Consider the following 21817-nt stretch of genomic DNA (forward strand, 5'->3'; position numbering starts at 1 on the left):
AATCTGTTCTATATAAGTCTGTTCTATAAATATATAATTATTGGAATAACTTCACAATGATTGTGCTCTCCCTAATTTTGTGTTATGCCTTGCCCCCTATGGCAGCCATTTTCTTTATTTTATTGATTTGAGTTGTATCCTATCCTTTAACAGGTTCCCAGGGTCACTTACAAAATGTTAAAATATACAATAAAAACAAAAGCAGTAAACTAATACAAAAGACCAATAACAAAGTAGCTAGCGGAATTGAAATGAACATAATCAGCATAAAATTAATGTCCGGAAGATCAAAAAGCCTGGGATTTTAAAAAAGGGAAAAGATATTTGGCAGGTGAGGCTTCCTGGGAAAGCATTCTATTATTGGGGTGCAACCAGTGTTTGAAGTCACTTGTTCAGATAAACAAGGTGCTTAAAGATGGGCCTCTGTTGACAATCTTAGAATATGGGCAGGCACAGGGAAATAAACAAGGTCCCAAATCGTGAAGGGTTTTAAAGTTCAGAATTATCACTTTGAATTGAGCTAGTTTTATCTTGGCACAAGACTTGCTTGCCTGGTTTAGATGTAACACTAAACTTACAATCCAGTGTTTACATATGCAGGCCTCAAGCTCACACACTCCCTGCTACCCTCTTTTCCTCTGCGCCACTGTGAAGTGAAGATGGGAATCATCTGCTTTCTTTTTCAAGAAATGGCAGTTTACCTTTATCTCCAAACCTCAAGCCGTACTTCACCTTAACTATTGCAATTAGCATGTTTCACCAAATCATCATTACGACTAACCACAGTTTGCTGAGTTCGGACATAGCAAAAAACGGCATTTAGTTGCTCTCAGCTCTGCCAGAGGAGGTGGACACATTCACTTATTGTTATAAACCAGTGTTATATAAATCAGTTTTACAAGGCCAATCATCAGCTAGGATAAGACACTGGATAGAAGCTAGAGGAGCAAAACGTTATCAGCTTGTTCTTGTCTGTAATCCTGTTTATGATAGTCTTTGGAATCTTTTAAACCCAATTATGCTATTTTTAGTTTGTAAACATGAATAAAACCTATGATAATATTTTAATTGGGAAATGTATTGGTAGATGCTGAAGCTGTTGACCCTTTCCAATAGAGGAGGCAGATTCTCAGTTTAGGAAGTGAGAGAGATAGACAGGAACCGGAAAAGGTGGACTGGGTGAGGATGGGCAGTGTGCGTTTTGCACTTTCTCAGTCCAGTATTCTGAAAGTCACACACCTATGGCATCTCTATTGAGCAAAGAAAGTAGTAGGTATTGGGAAGGATGGGCAGTTGACAGAGAAAGGTCTTAATCAGAATCCCCAGGCCTGTTTTACAGGTGACAAACAATCAAGCCACTACGTAAAAGAATGCTCACGCAAGTAAGAATAGAGTGAATTCCCAAAATTCACCAATGCAATACTCGTAACCTAACCAGCTTTGAATTGATTGCATGACTGAAGAGAAATGTAATTGCCTGCCACTGGACTATAGGCAAAGAGTTAGGATCAATATACAGAATGCCCGATAATCTCTGATGTATAGGATGTTACATTAGGTATATGCTTGGGTATACTCTTTTCCAGCTTCCTTTTATTATATATGCACAAAACATATTGTTCTGATTCCTGTTCCTCATCTACTTTGGTGAGAGGCATAACAGCATTTCTTACAGCATGTCTGTGCCTATATTTGTATGCGTTTTGTCTGTTGTACCAGATTGTACTGTATATTTGAGCTACACTGTCTTCACACACAAATAGCTTCTCACTTCTCCAATTAGTATCTTATTGGCATAGTTTTCATAAAGTATATCTAATTGAAAATGGCAGAGAGAGGCTGTCTTACAGGCTTAACAAGATAAGGAGGTAGGTTGCAGATCCAGCTGCACTCTAGAGGTTCTGGTTTGTTTCTTGGCAGTCTGGGTTAGATTTTTCTGAATTGCATAAACTAATTGGCAGACAATATTCTGTTCAGGCACATTGAGCAAGGTAAGCTGAAAGGAACTAAATCCATGAATAGTTTTTGCAGGATTTTTATTTATTTATTTTCAGTACCAGTTTTTCAAAACAAGTCATCAGTCCTGGAATTTGAGCAGGCAAACAAACATCATGCCCTTAAAATCCTGTTTTGGACTTCTTCCTAGCACTAATTCATTGAAGGTTGTGTTTGATGTTTTGTAGGCTATTGTTCTTTTGTAATGAGAATTGGTTACATATGTGGTGGATAGCCAACACCAACCACGAATCAGAAGATTCATGCTAAAAACCAATTCTAATAATTGACCAAAGGTTCATATTTACTGTGGTGATGATTTGATGGGATACGGCTAAGTATATTGGCCTATACGTTTTATAATTATTTTATTTATTTTAATGTGTGTTCTAGCTTATTTCTTTCTAAACTATCATCAGTCTGTCTGTCTGTCTGTCTGTCTGTCTGTCTGTCTGTCTGTCTATCTATCGATCGATCGATCAATCGATCAATCAATCATCTATCTATCTATTATCTATCATCTATCTCTCTATCTATATCTATCTATGTATCTATCTATCATCTATCTATCATCTATCTATCTTTAAATTATCTGTCTGCATGTGGACTTTTATGGCACCCATGCCTCAGTTACCTTTTTTTTAAAGAAATAGTTTGATCCTTAAGAATATGGTTACATAACCACCCCAATCTCTGAGCAGGCTGACATTACAGGGTCTTACCCAGGGTTCGTTTTTCATTTTGGAATGAGGCACAGTGGCGACTGTGGTGTCTTTAGGATATATGGCTTATTTACACATATATACAACCTGAGCCCCAAAGGGTCTTGTTTCTCCCATAACCACAGTCTTGGATTCAAACAGAAATCAAACATTGTTCTCTGACCCTCCCTCCACCTTGCTGCTTGACTTCTGGTTTTACATCACAGCCCCCAAACTCTACTCCAAACTCTGGCTTTTGTCCTTCTCATTATCTGTGAGTTGAAGGAGGAGCCCCAGTATTTGCCATCTCACACAGAGCCCCCTTTTCTTCATTCTCTTAATGGCCCTTCACCCAGGCCATTACCTCATCAGGAAGCTAGCCTGGCTTGATTAAATTTTAACACTTGCTGGATTCAAGGATTAGAGGGGTCTGGCACCCACAAACTCATAACAGTATGAAGAATATGAAGGCAAGCTTAAAAGTGTGCAGCAGGTGGCTGGAATTCAATGAGCTGTTTTTGGCAGGCAAAAGAGTTTGAGCATGTCCAGCATGCTATGTGCAGTCATACCATATCCTAGCTTGCTACTGAAATCCCCTCCTCAGTACGGCAGGGAACGTTGCCTTCTGAGAAACACAAGCCCATAGCCACTGGGTGTGGGAGATGTGTTGAGATCTTTAAATCTCTATGTCTTCGTCAAAAGCCACAATTCCAGAAGTTTGAATTAGAATTTAATACTGAGTTGTTGCTTTCAAACTGAGTTGCAGTAGGTGACTGTTTGATCCTTGAGTTTATTTTTATATGTCAGATACTGAAATGCAAGCCACTTAGTATATATTATTGTAGGTGTTCTATAAACGGCTTCTTAGATTAAACTGCTACATTGGCTCATGTTGCATGCTATGCATAGGTAAAGGGAAGGGGGTGGGAATCTGACATACTGGTAACAGAGACATTTATATTATTTATACAGAACAGAACAAACCAATTTACAAGAAAGGCATTTAAGTGGCAATGTTATTTATTAATGTTATATGCAAGCTAATGGAACTGCATCACAGATTCACCTAAGCCTAGTGGAAGGCAGTCTGTTATCATAGTGCATTTTTTAAAAGTTGTTATTATATTGAACAGTGGGGGGGGACATTTTAATGGTGCTGTACTTGCATCTTTTGAGATGTTCTGATACTGGACATAAATTGATCAGTTTTGTAGGATTTGGACCATAAAATTGCACTTTTTTTCAGAATTGTGTGTTTTCTTTTGCTCTGGTTTCTTAAAAAAAACAACACAACAACAGTTGTTCTGGACCATTACTGCAGTGCCTTGAAATAGGTCCAGTTTACCCTTGAGTGCTCACTGTACATTGATTTGAAGCATTTGTAAATGAGCTATCTTAGATAAATTGCCAAAGATAGAACTGAGAGTTCAAAGTGATGTATAAGAATCATAGAATCATAGAGTTGGAATAGACCACAAGGGCCATCGAGTCCAACCCCCTGCCAAGCAGGAAACACCATCAGAGCACTCCTGACATATGGTTGTCAAGCCTCTGCTTAAGGACCTCCAAAGTAGGAGACTCCACCACACTCCTTGGCAGCAAATTCCACTGTCAAACAGCTCTTACTGTCAGGAAGTTCTTCCTAATGTTTAGGTGGAATCTTCTTTCTTGTAGTTTGGATCCATTGCTCCGTGTCCGCTTCTCTGGAGCAGCAGAAAACAACCTTTCTCCCTCCTCTATATGACATCCTTTTATATATTTGAACATGGCTATCATATCACCCCTTAACCTCCTCTTCTCCAGGCTAAACATGCCCAGCTCCCTTAGCCGTTCCTCATAAGGCATTGTTTTCAGGCCTTTGACCATTTTGGTTGCCCTCCTCTGGACACGTTCCAGTTTGTCAGTGTCCTTCTTGAATTGTGGTGCCCAGAATTGGACACAGTACTTCAGGTGAGGTTTGACCAGAGCAGAATACAGTGGCACTATTACTTCCCTTGATCTAGATGCTATACTCCTATTGATGCAGCCCAGAATTGCATTGGCTTTTTTAGCTGCCGTGTCACACTGTTGGCTCATGTCAAGTTTGTGGCCAACCAAGACTCCTAGATCCTTTTCACATGTACTGCTCTCAAGCCAGGTGTCACCCATCTTGTATTTGTGCCTCTCATTTTTTTTGCCCAAATGCAATACTTTACATTTCTCCCTGTTAAAGTTCATCTTGTTTGTTTTTGCCCAGTTCTCTAATCTGTCAAGGTCGTTTTGAAGTGTGATCCTGTCCTCTGGGGTGTTAGCCACCCCTCCCAGTTTGGTGTCATCTGCAAATTTGATCTGATGTCATGTAACACAGTTCTGTCACTGGAGCTTATGGGTCGAAAAAGGTAAAGGACCCCTGACAGTTAAGTCCAGTCGCGAACGACTCTGGGGTTGCGGCACTCATCTCGCTTTACTGGCTGAGGGAGACAACGTTTGTTCGCAGACAGTTTTTCCACATCATGTGGCCAGCATGACTAAACTGGTGCACAGAAATGCCATTTACCTTCCTGGTGAAGCGGTACCTATTTATCTACTTGCACTTTGACGTGCTATCGAACTGCTAGGTTGGCGGGAGCTGTGACCAAGCAATGGGAGCTCACCCCGTCGTGGGGATTCGAACTGCCGACCTTCCGATAGGCAAGCCCTAGGCTCAGTGGTTTAGACAACAGCGCCACCTGCATCCCTTTGGGTCTAGCCCCGACCATTAGCTGAACAGGAGCCTGCCCTAGGATTGTGTCTTAGTCTCTCTTATCTCTTCATGGAAGAGGAGAATCACATTAAGTTTAGAATTTATGTATAAATCATATATACTGTACATTATAGAAATTTAAAAATATGTGTATGTTACTTTTATATCCCACTTTTACAGCAGGGAGCTTGTAGTAACAGTAAATTACAAACTTGGTGATCATTGACATGTATCAATAGAGCAAGGGCTACCCTTCAGTGGTTGAGCAGGTGCTTCTTGTTCAGAAAGACCCACTTTCGTTCCCCAGCATCTCCAGGTAAGAAAAGACCTCTTCTCAATCCCTAAAGAGCTGCTACCAGTGAGCATAGACATTACTGATCTAGATGGAACAATGGTCTGATGATACTAAGCATCTCCCTAAGAAGAAGAAAATCACCAGCCAGATGATGGGATTGCACACAAAATCTCCAACACTTTTATGTATACATAGAGTGCTGTTCCTCTTTTTGCTTTCTCTCTTATGCAACACAGTGCAAGTATACAACTGCCAAGCTATTTTGTTTAGAACATTTCTTAGACCTTGCCTTGTATAGGAAAACTGATTTGTTAACATAATCAAAATTCCTTTCAACCCGATTTCAACTCAGGCCATTCATGGTTCATCAAATCATCCTGAACATAGAAAAATCTCCCATCCAAGTACATCTCATACCCAGACTCTGAAAGAAACAGTGGTGAGATGAGTATACATACAATATATTATAAAGTGGAGCATGGTGCCTTGAACTATGTAATTCTATGATGTCTGCAGGGTGATTTCTTTTCAAGAGAAGTTAATATACTGTATAGGATAAATGGAAATGTAGGATTGACTTTGTGTAGATTCTTTTGATATTCATATTGTATATGAAGAATTAACTTTCTGATAGTCTTAATTCAGAATGTCAAATAGGAGCCCATGCTTTGTTGAGAAAATAAGCCATTTGAGACAGCTGTATTTTAATATTTGACATTTTATTGGAATATTTGACATTCTATCTCATAATCCAGTTGTAAGCTGTTGTTTTTCGTGCTTCCAGAGCCGCTTCATTTTGATTATAGGACTTGTAATGAGTTGTACACGTCGTAGGCAGTTTAAAAAGAGAGAAGAACCGTTGACCATACATGTAGATAAGTCCTTAGTCCTAAGTATTGTCATAATGGATAGAAGCAATGGTGCATCCATTTTGGAATCTTGTCTCTATCTACAGCCAACACTAGATGATGTTTGTGAGATAAGGGGCAAGGGATGAGTTCAGTTTTAGAAATCACTAGTAACATTCAGCCCATTTCACAGTATTTCCTATGGGAGTTGCTGTGATTCCACCACACTAACGCTAGCACAGAGAAGTGCATCAAAATATTAGGAAATGCCAGATTGTATTATTTTCATAGTTAAATATGATGCAGTTTCACCATGCGGAGAATGAATGCCAATTAATGCTGTGTGGACTATAGCTTTCCCTATAAATAGGCCCTGGATTTTGGTGACAGTCTAAGCAAAGGAGGTAATGCTGCACCACATGGTGATTGTTCGGTACTGAGGGGGGAAACCTGCACCTGAAGGGTATGGCCTGAGATGGAGAATCTAAGAAAATAAATGACTGAAGTCAGGTGTGCATATTAAAGTTTCCCTGAAGCAATTACTCACATAGTTAATTGCCTCTGATAAACCTGACCTTGGCACCATTATGGAAGCATTATACCATTCTGTAAGGACACATTATTCTAGAACTTTTCTAAGGACTAAAACTAACAAGACTGTGCATTTGTTTTATGTCGAGTTGTGTGTGTGTATATATAAAATATATAGTGTACTGTACATGCAAGTCTGAGTTATACTATTCACAAAAAGGATGGCTTTGATTTTAAGATATTGGGGTTCCTTGTTATGAGGGTGTCTACGAGGCAAATCTGTATTAGGAAGCCACAAAAGGACTAAAATTTAGTCCTTTTGTGACTTCCCAATACTGATTGGCAGACCTATAGTTCCTGTATTTTCCCATCAAAGAGAGCTTCATAACAAGGCATTCCTGATTGAACTAGGGTTTAGATTTGTTGGGGTATAATGACCGCCAAATTGCCTTTTTTTGGGTCAAACACGGTTGAAGAAGTAAAATCAAATCCTGGAACAGGTTTAGTCTAATTTCGGGGCATGAGGAGTTTAAGAGATTGTCTCTTAATGAGGAATTTATCTGAGAGTAACCTCCTAGATATTTCCTCGTCCAGCTCATCGGACCATCTAATACACGAGAACCTCAACTCCATGTCAGTGGACCTGGAGAGTTCAAGTTTCTCATTGCAAAATAGATCCTTTTTTGCATCAAGGAGGAGATGCAATACAGATTTGCCCCAGGTGGCATCTTATTTTTTATATACGGGATCCAGTCAAAATCCTAATGGCACAAAGCATTTAGTGACCTTCCATGCTATCAGTTGAGTCTTCATGGCTTTAATATTGATTCCACCCTTACTCCTTGGCATTTCAGGATAGGAAACATTTTCTACTCTCACCTTTAAAGAGTACAGTGGTACCTCGGGTTACAGACACTTCAGGTTACAGACTCCACTCACCCAGAAATAGTACCTCTGGTTAAGAACTTTGCTTCAGGTTGAGAACAGAAATCGCACGGCGGCTGGCAACAGGAGGCCCCATTAGCTAAAGTGGTACCTCAGGTTAAGAACAGTTTCAGGTTAAGAACAGACCTCCAGAATGAATTAAGTTCTTAACCCGAGGTACCACTATATGTGGTGGCATGTATTAACCACACAGGATATGGAGAGAGCCACATTCTGGATACCACAAGTGGCAACAGGAAGGCTACACAAATAGGAATGCTGTGTGCATTTTGTGGTAGTGTTTGCATCTGTGTTTATGTCACGTGTTTCATCCTAACCACTGAAGTCATCTTAGGTGAGATGATTGAGAACCACTCCTATATATATATTTAAAAATAATATATTATGTCCTTCCAGTCTCATTCCATGTTGTAACAGAGAACCCTTATAATGCTAGTGGGTCCAGGTTTTTCAAAAAGCTTAAAAAGGTATTATTTGAAATCATGAACCATGTGTCACATCAGGAATATTGGGTGTTGGTGAGAATTTGATGGACAAGTACAACTTTCCAAATGTTGCTTGATCAATCTTAAACACCAATAAGTTTGCATGCATGTACGTTTTATTCTGAAGTGCATAAGCAAATCCTTTACCAGGGTCCAGTCTTGTGAATTGCTAGCCACCTAAAATTCACCTGAAATTAATTGAGTATTAAGCTGCCAAACTATAAGCAGGTTTACAGTGAAGGGCTTTTTAGAGATTCTTAAGCATCTTCAAAACAATGTTGTACTAACAAATTAAGAAGAGTCAGTCAAAATGAACAAGTATAATTGAAAGATTGAGTATACCCGCTCCCATGTATTTCTGTTGTCAAGCAATTTTTAAAAATCATTATTACTAATATATGGACATATTATTTATATGGTTAATTTAAACTTGGGCAGAAAGAATTTGTCTCTCATATGGGTATTAAACTTCTTGAAAAGCTGTTTTTATTCATTGATTTAGCTGTGAAAAACAAACACAAAATAGACATAAGGCTATCTGAACTCTTTATTTGCCACATTTACAATATTAATAACACTCTTTCCAGAAGTTGTCACATCAAGTAAAAGATCTTCATTCCAGACTGTCTTTTGGGGCCAAATTGAGACTGGATGCATGCATTTAATAAATTGTAGTCTCAAGTAGTCATTTTTGTAAATAATTAGCTTCAGTGGAAGAATAAGTTAGCATATTGTATGCATCTAATGTTGCAAATGTACATACTGCAAACTTTCCTATTAATCAACAGTCAAGCACTGTAAGTTGGGTCTCATACATAATGAATTGTGCTTAAGCCTCCTGGGTTTCATTGATAGAAAAATAAGAGAAAACACAAGTGTAGTAAGCTTTTGAATAAAATTTAACTAGATTGCTCTGCATCCTGTAATTGTTTTGGAATCATTAGGGACTAGACAATTCATCTGCAATTTTGGGGGTAGTTTTGCCTTCATCTATCAAAGGAAGACTATTTAAATGACATTAAGGTGTTGATGTAACAACTTTTTATTTATTTCCACATGGAATGTTAATAATATGTGTTTTATGTGTATTTTACTCCATCATATATTATAAGAAACATTTAAAAGATGTTGTGAAGGATATTTTAATGTCACGTTTTAAAGTGTTAAAAATACTTAGTTTTGGATTTACATTTTAATTGTATTACTCTTTTCGTAAACCACCCTGGGAATGTGATTGAAGGGCAGTATGAAAACACTGATGATAAATAAGTATTATTAAAACTCACGCGAGAAATGTAACGTGTTTCTATTTATTTAAACTTACATTTAATGTATAAAATGTGTTCCACAGGCTAGGCATCTGATAACTAAACAAAAATATGAAATGTGCAAACTATAAGGGGATAATTTTACAAGATCAGGAGTCACGTTTGCTATAGCAGCCCGTGTCCCTGCACGCCTTGATTCCCTCCATTTTCCAGACTCTGAATTGGTGACTGTAGTCTGCCTCACTCTCTGTGTGTGCCTGAAGCTGAAGGCTACCCTTACCATTCAAGATGCTGTCAGTACCATAGAGTTGGAAGAGACCCCAGGGGATATCTAGTCCAACCGCATGCAATGCAGGAATCATAAGTAAAGCATCCCTGACAGATAGCTATACAACCTCTGTTTAAAAAACTCCAAAACCAGTTTTCCCTACCACTCCATTCTTCTTTACTGGACCTCTCTGGTTGTTCATAGATTCTGCTTTCCAGGAGATAAGCCACCTGGTTGGTTGTACGGGAACGTGAGATGCCCTGTTGTAGTTGTGGATGTTATCGTTGGATTAGTTCACCAGCAGCAGGTCTTGTACATGCAACCGTGTGTGAAGATTCTGTGTGTTTACATGCCAAAGTGTTTAATTGAGGAGTTTGATTCAGAAAGAGGCTAACATAGAGAAATGCTAAATTATACTCATTTATAGAGGAGTAGTGATGTTGGTGCATTGCTGCAAAAACAAGTCGCCATTTTAGAAAAGTTTAGAAAACACCTGCCTGTTAAAAAAAAACAGTGAAAGCAACAACCTACACATGCACAAATACTAATTTCAGTGTAACCTTAGCAGACGAAAAGAGGATTGGCACTGCAGAGACAGTTTGTCTGTTGTCAGTACTCAGCTGCAAACTGCTTACCAGTGAAAGGGAGTAATAAGAAGCAGAGGAAACAGTTGTGACATAACACAAATAAACTTGAATGCATGTACATATTTACTTCTCTGGGTGCAAACTGGTAGGATCCAGTGGCGTAGCGTGGGTTGTCAGCACCCGGGGCAAGGCAAGTAATTTGCGCCCCCTAACCTGCCGCCGCTGCCAGCTTCTTCTTGCTGCTGCCTGGTTTGGTCTGGTGTGGTTCTCTCCCACACTCAGCGCTGCGCTGGGCGGCCGCTGCACTGTCCCTCCCCCAGATAGTCCCTCGCTCTCTCTCCGCACCGCACGCCTGGCACCCACCCCCTTCACAGTGGGCGGCGACCCGGCGGCTCGGATCGGATTTGCACAGCCAGCACTGCAGTGAGAGAGAGTGAGTGAGCCAGGTAGGGGCAGAGAGCTGAGAGTGCGAGTGCGCCCCCCCCCAGATGTTGCGCCCGGTGCGGCTGGCCCCCCCTGCACCCCCCACGCTACGCCACTGGTAGGATCTTCCAAAAAAATAGGGAACTGGCTGGCTAACAACTGAGCTAGTATTTACTGCTTTACTTACAGGCGAGGATGCTGTTACAGTTTTCTGGGAACCAAGATGGAGTTTCTTCCTTGCCCATGCTGATAGAAATTGTTCTAAAAATGTACCTGCTGAAAGTTGTCTCTTTGCATATTCTGCTGTAGTAGCAGTTGAGGTGATTGACATGTGAAGATTACCTTTCCCTATTCAGCTAAGGTCCTGTGTGCTCAGTAGTAAAGAGGCAAGCAGCAAGTTTTCCTATTTCCAAATGAGACAATGAGTCGATATTTGGATGTTCTGCCCACCTGGGAAAGTCCCAAGAATTTTTTAGTAACCTTGTGCTGTTGCTTGATAATGATATAAATTTATGGACTTCGATATTTGAAGCCTCCACATTCATCCATATTGTTGTTATGAAACCTGTGTTTCCATAGTTATTTTAGTTACCGGTATTTTAATAAAACAAGGAGTGGGAGAAGGACTATCAATCGTATGGGACCTTTTCTAAAATAGGAGGGGGAAATTAATTTTAATCTAGAGTATCTGAATATAGCATAAATGCTTTTGATTTACTGTGTGAGTAATTCGAACATGAATAAGCAATCAAGCCGAAGAAACCATTGCAATGGGATGCTACAACAGAAGTTTGTGTGGTCATATCAGGGGTTAAGATAAATTTAAAATAGGAATTTAAGACAAAATGTTTCTGCTATAAGAATTATACAGGCCAATAAATTCCCCAAAAAACAGCCTGGATGTTAATAAAGGTTTGTTAGGGTTCTTTCTTTGTGGCGTGAGATTAAAGGACAGCTGTCAGCTAAGTTTTACTCAAACTAAACCAGGCTTCCTCAACCTCGGCCCTCCAGATGTTTTTGGCCTACAACTCCCATGATCCCTAGCTAGCAGGACCAGTGGTCAGGGATGATGGGAATTGTAGTCTCAACACATCTGGAGGGTCAAGGTTGAGGAAGCCTGAACTACTCTTTGAAAATGAACATGATTAAGTTAGGTCCATTAATTCCAGTAGATTCTGAGTAAACCTCAGTTGAATACCACCTATATTCTCCTGGGAAGTGGAGCAATGAATTCATATCCTCAGTGCTTTTTTCTAGAAAAATAGTTGCTGGTATTCACCATGTAGTTGTTACAGTAAGTTCCACACTTTTTAACCAAACCAAACAAAAAAGGTGCCGGTACTGAATACCCTTGAGTACACCCCCCCCCCAAAAAGCACTGCATATCCTAAATAAGGAACGCAACAATACAAAACAATAGATGGCTCCCAGTAAATGAGACCTATTTGCAAGTTGGCAATCATAGAATCATCAAATTGTAGAGTTGGAAGGGACCACAAGCATTGGGCTTGCATTTCTTGTATAGAAGTCTCTGTGGCATATTTGATTAATTGCAGTCATAGTGGAAGTGCAAATGCAAAAATTAGCTTTTAGTTTTGTCCCTCTCACCACCTATATGTATGTTTCACTAAAGTACACAGAGGGTTTATTTTTCTTTCCAGTTTATAAGCCTTGCTCAACAATAGTAACACTTGACACTTTTACTGTTGCTATTCAGAAGTGTTTTGCTCATGTCTGCATAGTTAAGAACAGGAAATTCTTTTTTTCTTGGGTTTGAAATCACTTTTATTGGGGATGCAGAAAGTAAAAAGAAGATATTTCTGTTCTGTTGGACTTGAATAATACAAAACATAAGTAAACATTACCTGGACCTTTCCTTCTTAAATGGAAACTGAGCTACTTTATTGTGGTCCCCTTTTCTAATTTGATGCTCAGTTCTTCAGATGTAGGGGTGTGTGTGTGTTCTGCTGCTCTTGTATTTGGGCTGGGGAAATTCATTCTGTGTGAGATGGTATCTTACTCTTTTGTTTGCCGCATTGTAAAAAAAATTTGCAGTTAGACTGTGAAACTAATTATTAAACTAATGTTATCATTCTTCTAGCCCTGCAGATGCATCTGTGTCTTGTGAAGTATGTGAAGCCTCAGAGGAAACAGCGGAGCCGCTGAAACAGTGTGTGGCTTGGTTTCAGGCCTATTTCTGTGAACCCTGGATGATAGAGAAGCTTCCGGTGCCCCCTTTTCACCACCCGCTGCTGGAGAACGGTCTGTATATTTTGTATTGTCAGATGCGGCCTGCCTAGCTGTGTGAAAGTTTCTTGTCTGTAAGTAGATTCTATGCTGATCCGAAAATTTTAGATTGGAGCCACGTGCAAATGGCCTCTTTAATTATTTCATCATACCTGTGGCCAGAGAGATTTGGAAGACTTATTTCACAAACTTTTCCAGGGGGAGGATAAACTCTTCCCAGTTTCTCCAGGGTGGGATTCACCATTAGCAGTGGCAGGACCTCAGCTTGTTGTGGTGGTGGTTTGGTTTGCAATCATTGCAACTGTGTGGAAACCAGGCCACCATTTTGCATCCTCCACAATGTCTGCACAGACCTGATGTCATTGGTGGGGAATGGCAGCCCCTACAGAAAAATGGTGGAGAATATTTTTTTTGGGGGGGGGGGAGGATTCTTTGAAAATTACAGTGGTACCTCGGGTTAAGTACTTAATTCGTTCCCGAGGTCCGTTCTTAACCTGAAACTGTTCTTAACTTGAAGCACCACTTTAGCTAATGGGGCTTCCCGCTGCCGCCACACCACTGAAACACGATTTCTGTTCTCATCCTGAAGCAAAGTTCTTAACCCGAGGTAATATTTCTGGGTTAGCGGAGTCTGTAATCTGAAGTGTATGTAACCTGAAGCGTATGTAACCCGAGATACCATTGTAAATTCTGAGAAATTATGGCTCAGTAGGCTAACCACATGGGCAGTGGGTGGCCAGTTGCATGGGTCTTTCTCATGGAATCAGCACACACAATCTTCCTAGGTATATTGCCAATTCTGTGGGGAAAGTGTGGTGTAACCAGCCTCATATAATCAACATGCTTAACACTAATTCATGCATGAAGGCGTTAACACTCTTGATCGATATCAACTAGCATAGCCATTGTTGGAGAGCAGAGGTCCAATAGAGATCGGAAGGAAATGAATTAATGCCTGCAACTCAGCGGATCCTTATAAAATTTAACACAAAATATTTAGGACTTTTAACCCTCAACTGTTCTTATCAGATATGGCAAATATTTTCATTAAGCAGGTGCAAACTATTATGCAGGTAAGTCTCTTGTGCCAAATATGGAACAGGTTTACTTGACACAAAGTACAGACTGTAATGTAGTGACCTTTTGCACCACAAGCCCATTTTTTGAGTCCAGAAATGTTTTTCTCAACATGTTGAATTCTAAGAGGGTGCTTTTCCTTCCCTTTTCTCAGTTAATAGAGTTCAGACTGAGAGCAGGTGTGCATGTTTTATAGCTGGAAAAAGTGTAAAACTGAAATGCTAGCCAGTATTTTTGATGACTAACACTGATAAATAGTTGTACCGCATGTGGTTTTTTTCTAAACACATATTTCTGCATAAAATACATTTTGTTTAGCCTGATACCCAGAATTATCTGGAATAATACATCTCCTTACTGATCATATGCTCTTCCAATTGCATTCCCAAACTCTGAATATCAAAGAGAGACAGGAATGGGAGATGGGGAGGACTTTGCAAGTATTAAGACCTTGACTGAAGTTAGAGAAGAAAGAATCCAAGTATAAACAGGAAGAGATAACTTATTATCTGTAAATCAGTTTTGAGGGATGAGCTTATAAACTGAATTTAACCATGAGTGGACTGATCTTGGAATCAGTGTTTCCATCAATGAATTTGCAGGCTTAGCCATTGGAAAATATCCTGAGGCTGTCTTCCTCAGTAAAATGAGAGTAGTACATTTTCAAACCAGCTGGTTTGTTAAAGAAATGAAAAGAAAATTGGGTACCAAAAAAGGCTTCTCTCTGCCTGTGACTAATAGCAGCCCTCAGGCAATACTGTTACTCTAGCATACAGCAGTCACCTCAGAATGAGACCCTTTGGAAGCCTACGTTTTTCTTTGCTATGTTGTTCAGTCAGGTCACAGTGCAAAAGGTGCATAAACCTCTAATTTAGAGAAAATGTTTCTTTGCTGTGCCTTAATTTAAGTCCCCAGTGTTGTGTTGTCCACAAGGCCTATTGTCCACATACACAGGGTTCTGCTAATGGCTATTTTTCATTGCACTCTCTCTTTATCCTTTGTGTCCCTCCCACCAGCAAACATTTAGTGTGAAATTAAAGGGTAGAGAATTTTCACACATACTGCTGGTAAACTATACCTGCAGAACTGGGCAGTGTGTCAAAGGTACATGCTTCTTAACCACTGGCCTGCTTTTCAGTAGAAGTGTTTCTCCCAGAGTGAATGTCAGCCCTGAACAGGACCAAGTATTTGTGTGTGAGAAACTTAATCAAGTTACTTCCTCATAGGTAAAGGCACCTGAAACTGCTCTACCATTGCACAACTTCAATATCCCTTTCCCCCATTGTGCAATTCCATCACCTGATCATATGGACCTCAGTTATGAAAGACCTGTAAAATTTGCCCCACTCATGTGGTTCCAATACTTTTGTGTATTTTCCCAGCAATAAGGGATCACACCCTGAAAAAGTGGATCCTACAACCCAACAGGTTAATGAGGAAAAGAGAGCAGCCATTTTCCCCCTCCAGTGAACTAAACAGTGGCAGCATGAGTTTGTACTATTTTTCTATTTTATGTACTGCATTTAAGAAGCTGTTATAATCACATGCAAGAGTTCAGGTGTCCTCTTCTTGACGGCTGTTTGCTTATTTGTTTACTGCAAGCATTTATTCTGAATTATTTGCCTTGATTTGATATCTTGACACTTTCTGGTAGCACCTGTATGTATACTTTACTCAGACACATCTCCATCTCAAAGCTAAACAGGAGGAGAAATGCTTAGCTGAAGTGGCTAAAGGCAATTCGGAATGACAGCTGAGTCCGAAGTAAATGAGCAAGGACAAGCTGCATTTATTTTTTTTAACTTACGATATCATTTCTGTTTAAATCTGACTACCTGTAAGCTAGTAGTTGGATTTTTATTTATCCATTGTATCCAGTCCTTTTTTACTCTTCTGCATATATGTGTTGAGCCACTTACTTGAGAACAATCTTTTAATGAAATCCTAGTACACGGACAATGGGAACGTATACATTTCATCATTATGCCTTGGAAAGCAGTGTCCTGGAGTTGGAAAGGGTCTTCAAAGGTTGTCTAGTTTGACTCCCTGCCAGTGCAGGAAGCCCACTTCTTCAGTATCCTGGTTAGGTAGCCATCCATCTCTGCTTACAAATCTCTAATGAAGGAGAGTCAGCCATTTTCCAAGGCAGTCTGTTCCACTGTCAAGCAGCCTTCACCTTCCTTAATATGGCCTGATCTCCAGGCTCCTCACCTTTCATTTGGACACATGTCCGTTTGCTGATACCTTTCTTAATCCACTGTGCCCAGAAATGGGCACACTACTCCTGGCTGCCTGACCAAAGCAGAACTGATGCAAGCTAGAACTGTATTAGCCTTTTTTTGATGTCACATGTCTTGCTGAAATAGAGATAAAATACATCAGCAGCATTTCCCTGATCTGCTAACACCAGTAACTCTAAAAAAGAAAATAATGTCAAACTGGAATCACTTCTTAAGTAACCCATGCTGGCTCTTTGTGATCTAAATGTGTACAAACTGACAAATTTATATGTTTTAGAACCTTTCTAGGTATCAAAATTGTGCTGACTTGTGCTGACAGTGCTGACTTGTGCTGACAGTGGTTGCCTTGATCTTCTCCCTCCTCCTCCTCCTCCTCCTCCTCCTCCTCCTCCTCCTCCTCCTTCTTCTTCTTCTTCTTCTTCTTCTTCTTCTTCTTCTTCTTCTTCTTCCAACATCTGGTCTTCTAGCTCTTCACTATCACCTGTTAGCCAACCAGCAGAAGCTTTGAGATCACATCAGTAAGCACATTGAGGTTCCATAGTGCACTTCCAGATAAAGCAAGGGTGGGGATCATTGCAGCCTTTCAGTTATAATTGGACTCCCAACTCTCATCCGTTCCAGTCAACATTGTCAGTGGTCAGGGATAATAATCAACAATATCTTGACAGATAAATATTGCCCAACTCTGAGCAAGCAAAAGATGATTTTTCTTTATGGTAAAAAGAAAGTCCAAGGGAATGAACACTATTACATAGCATTCAAACTGAAACAAAGCATGATGAAATATTTATAAAATAACGGTCTATATACTTTGCTAATATGTACGCAGGCCTGGCCAGGACGGCTTTCCTGTTATATTTTCTGGGTTTGATAAGGTGTGGAACCCTCACCTGTCCTGAGCCTACTCCAGCTGAGGAATTACACACCTACTCCCCAAGTTAGTGAGCTCCACCTGGGTTGTGGGTCCTTGCCTGCCTTCCCTCAGAACTGACAGCTGTGAATCCTGAGATCAGGGGCTATACCTCCCATTTCACCTCTTGAGGCAAAACAAGAAGTGTCACCCTGCTCTGCCACACCGCAACCCCACCCCCACCCATAGGACACTCACCAGCACTGCACCACCTGCCAGTGGCACTGCTGCGGTACCATACCCTCCAACATAATATGCAAGAAAATTAATGGATTCTTGATAGTTGTTATACACTATTACCAGATAGTCTTACTATCAGGACCCCATTATTAGGATTAAAATAAAACTCAAAAGCAGCCAATTCACTAGTTGAATTTTGCACTGACAGGCAAAAATGACCCTACATTTTAATTTATTTTTTATTTTACTGTAATCCTGTTGGGAAAGAGCATTTGCCCACAAAAACTGAATGCCAGGGATCAAGTGTTCTTTAGATTTTGGCTTTATTTTTTGCTGCTGAAACTCTGAAATAATACATCTAAGTATTCCAAGAGTGGTAGGGCTACAGTTCCTTTTGCTTCTTATATCTCAAACTCACCACAAACTTTTGTTTCAGAATTTATCTTCAAGTTCTGTACTTCCCAAAGTTAATTTTATAGTTTGAGGCAAAGTGTAATAATTACCACATGCTGTTGAATCAGGTACACATTTCTGGTGCTCAAAACATAATTATTGGAAGGTAATTGCTAAAATAAGAAAAGCATTTAGAGTATTAGAATCAATATAAACCATTCCTCTCTGCTTTAAATTAAACCTTTAAAAAGGTTGATCTTCTTGAGATATTACCTAGTAAAGCTGGAAAGTTTTAAACCTTCGGATGCCATTTTATTGATTGTGACATAGTAGGAACTCCTGTACTCAAATTAAGTGGGATAGAAACAGCTGGCGTGGGGGGAAATGTGATTCTTTAAAGCTTAGCGCCCAGTGAACTGCTTTTCAGGGGCAGTGGAAATCTAGGTCTTATTGCTTTCCATAGCTACCTGTGCAAAAAGTGAAGGAGGGAGAAAAGGACTGATCAAAAGAGCAGAAGAGATAGAAGACACCCATGAATTTAAAGAGACCAGTGCAGACTGTCAGATGTCTTGAATCAATACAGAGAGGTCACTGCATGGCAAGCATGAACAGTTTACATAGCAGGAAGCTGATACTACTGTACATCTCAGTGATTTGTAATGTGAAGAGTAAAGGAGACCCTTGAAATAGGAAAGAGCAGGAGGAAACAGAGAAGCTAATGTTGACCCATGATTTAATTGCAGAGACTGTGCAAAGGCAATTCTTCAACACAGAGCATGGAAAAACAGTCACAAATATAACTTAAAAGATTTATTTCTGGAACAGAGTGGGGTCCAGCACTATCAATTAGATGTACCATGACAGTGTTACTGGAAGATCAGCATTTTTGCTACTTTTTGACTGTTCGTTTTTGCTACCCTTAGGTTCTTTTGGGAACTGTTTCTCTGTCAAAAGCATGCCGCGTGCCTTTTTATAACGGTATCTTGTTGGGGAAATGATCATGCACTTAATTTTGACCTTTATAAAGTCAAAAAGGCATATTAGGAAAACGTAAGCTCTGATAACACATTTAAAACGTTGACCTTGTTTATGTCTACACAGTAAGTGTCAGGAAAGACTGTGTTTGCATGTCCTTCAGCTGCAGTAGTACACTAGTAAATTTGTTGGAATTAGCTATTCCCCAGCAAAGTAGGGCTACACAGGTAGACAACACACGATAAGATGAAGCTTTTAGGATGCCGTCAAAATAGTTTTAAATCAAAATTTATCATTTCTTAGGAATGCAGAAGCTTATTTATTGTCATACCACCACGTTGCCTTCTACTTGTTCCCTCCTGCTCATCTAGCTAAGTTGGCCTTCTCTTGTCGGTGCTTTTCCGTGACTCCCCATCCTTTCTTTAACTAATCCATTTCTGGGTATCCAAGCTTTACCACAGTGTTCTTCCATCCTGCAATATACTGGACTTATCTGCTTTCTTCTATGTCCATGTTTCTCTTTATATACCTTAATACTATATCCTATTTTGAGATTGTATTTTACACACTTGGAAGCCTTTAGTGGAGATGGGATACAGTAAACCACAAGAGGGTTTCTCGTTGGCCCCATCATAGCTTCAGCAAGTTGGGGTCCAAAAAAGCAGCCAGTCATGGCCCCTGGTTTCTCAGTGCAGCCTCCTCCACCCAGCACCACATCAAGTTTTCTCCTTTGTTGTCCTCCTTCCTCCCGTAACACCTTGCCAAACACAACACCTCCCATTCTGGTTGCTCACCCACCCTTTCTCCAAACCTCTGTTTTTTAAAAAGACAACATTTTTCCTGTGTGACATCACATCCACGTTACCCTGGCAACCTCAGTTTCACAGACCCAAGCATCTTCCTCCGATGGGCTATCAACACCTTTGGCATGCTTAACAATTTCCATCCCAGGGGAAGACTCCAAGCATTTAGTAGTTTCTAGCATTCAGTAATTTCTAACATTCACTAACTTCTTACAATTACAGATGACTTTGCACCCTCAGACTCTGGTTCCCCCAAATCTGTAACAATATTATTTGGGTGATTTAAGTCCAAGTGTTACTTATTAGACTAAGGCCGAGTGAAATCAGTGGGGCTTCAAAGTGTTTTAGGATCTAGGTGCAACTGTATTTAGGCCCTGAAAGATTTGCAATGTTTATCTTGGGGGATTTCCCATAGGTAATAGATAAATATTTACAACTTAAATTCCATTTAGCTAACCTTCTGAGTTTGTTTAATGGCATAGTGTTTGCAAGATTATCCAATGTGCATTACACTGATACAGCACAGTGTTGAAAATATTTCTGTGAAGTCTTTGATCATCAGAGTTAGGAAGGTAGGGAAGTCCAAGCAGCTTTCCACAGAGATAAAGAAAATTAAATTAATGCAGATAAGGCAGATTAATGCAGCAAGCCAGATCTAACATCATCAAGATTTTTTTTAAAGTGACTTCTTTTAACCCTCTTAATTCTATAAAACATGACAAAGGTAATTGTGAAACAGATCTAAGTATCAAGATTGAAATGACCATGCAACATGGGACCTAATTATAGCCTAGAAAAATCAAAACATTGAAGTTACAGCGAAAGTGAAAATTATTACAACACTAATAGCACACAAACATACGGAACACTGCCCTAGATAGTGGGAGAAATCAGATGTATTTGTATTAATCCAAATGTTGTGTGTTTATGTGTGTGTATTTAGGCAAGCAATGATATTTTGGTGAGTAGATTTTTATTTGAGGCAAATTAAATTAATTAAATATGCCTGTGGTGAAAGTCATATACAGAAGACAAAGTTCTAGGGGACATGTAATTACAGATATCAAGACTACTCAGTACAGCGATAACATCAAGAATTAATCTGGGGGTAAAGAGTAGAAGAGTGGCACAAATATGGGGTAATGTTTTATTTATTTATTTAGAAATCTGCCTTGCTTTTCAGCAAGAAAGTCCCACTATTTGCTTACAAGGATAGGACCATTTATAATAAAATCACAACAGTAGAAGAACAACGGAGAGATATAGGCTCAACAGCCCACAGGAGCAGAAATATAATTAAAAACAGCAAATTTCTGGCAAAATTTAAATGTCTTCCCTGTTTGCTGTGAGGCTAACGTGATATCTGTTCACTGATGTGGTAGCTATCTAGTCCTTGACCTATATATTCTCAATACGTTTTGGGTAATACCGCATTCCCCCCCTCCAAAAAAAAAGCCTACCCAGATGCCTAGAAAGCTGATGTGAATTTTAACCTATTTTAGTATTTTAACTTCTTGTATGTTTTAAACTTGCTGGTATCTGTATGTCTCAGGAAACAATGAAGAAAGGCACCTTTGGGGATGAGGTCTAATTTTTCCTTGACTTCCTTTTTTATCTTTGTAAACTGCTTTGATGGGTTTTTTTAAAAAAAACAACAACAACAGTCAAGCAGTGCATAAATTTTGTGAAATGAAAAGTACACAATGCACAGCAGATGGAACTGCTGTTCAGAATAGTTGGCAATAACCAATGTGCCGAAATATTCCTTTCAGGTTGTCGTGCCTCTGTTTTTTCAGACCATTTCAAGTGCCATACCCCAAATCAGCTTGCACTGTTCTCTGGCCTATATAAGGTAAAGGTAAAGGTAAAGGATGCCTGACAGTTAAGTCCAGTTGCAGACGACTCTGGGGTTGCAGCGCTCATC

The 21817-nt window shown here is 39.8% G+C and overlaps 1 protein-coding gene across 8 annotated transcripts in view; it reads left to right on the plus strand.

Moving 5' to 3' along the window:
- Positions 1–21817, plus strand: part of MGMT (O-6-methylguanine-DNA methyltransferase) — a 189498-nt gene that overhangs the window by 134158 nt on the left and 33523 nt on the right. For all 8 annotated transcript variants that reach the window (XM_082222944.1, XM_082222942.1, XM_082222943.1 and 5 more), the window contains one exon: positions 13170–13330. In XM_082222944.1, the coding sequence (XP_082079070.1) occupies positions 13170–13330 (161 nt within the window). The remainder of the gene's footprint in view (positions 1–13169; positions 13331–21817) is intronic.

This window comes from Podarcis vaucheri (assembly GCF_965113315.1).
Source record: "Podarcis vaucheri genome assembly, chromosome: 5".
Lineage (NCBI taxonomy): Eukaryota > Metazoa > Chordata > Lepidosauria > Squamata > Lacertidae > Podarcis > Podarcis vaucheri.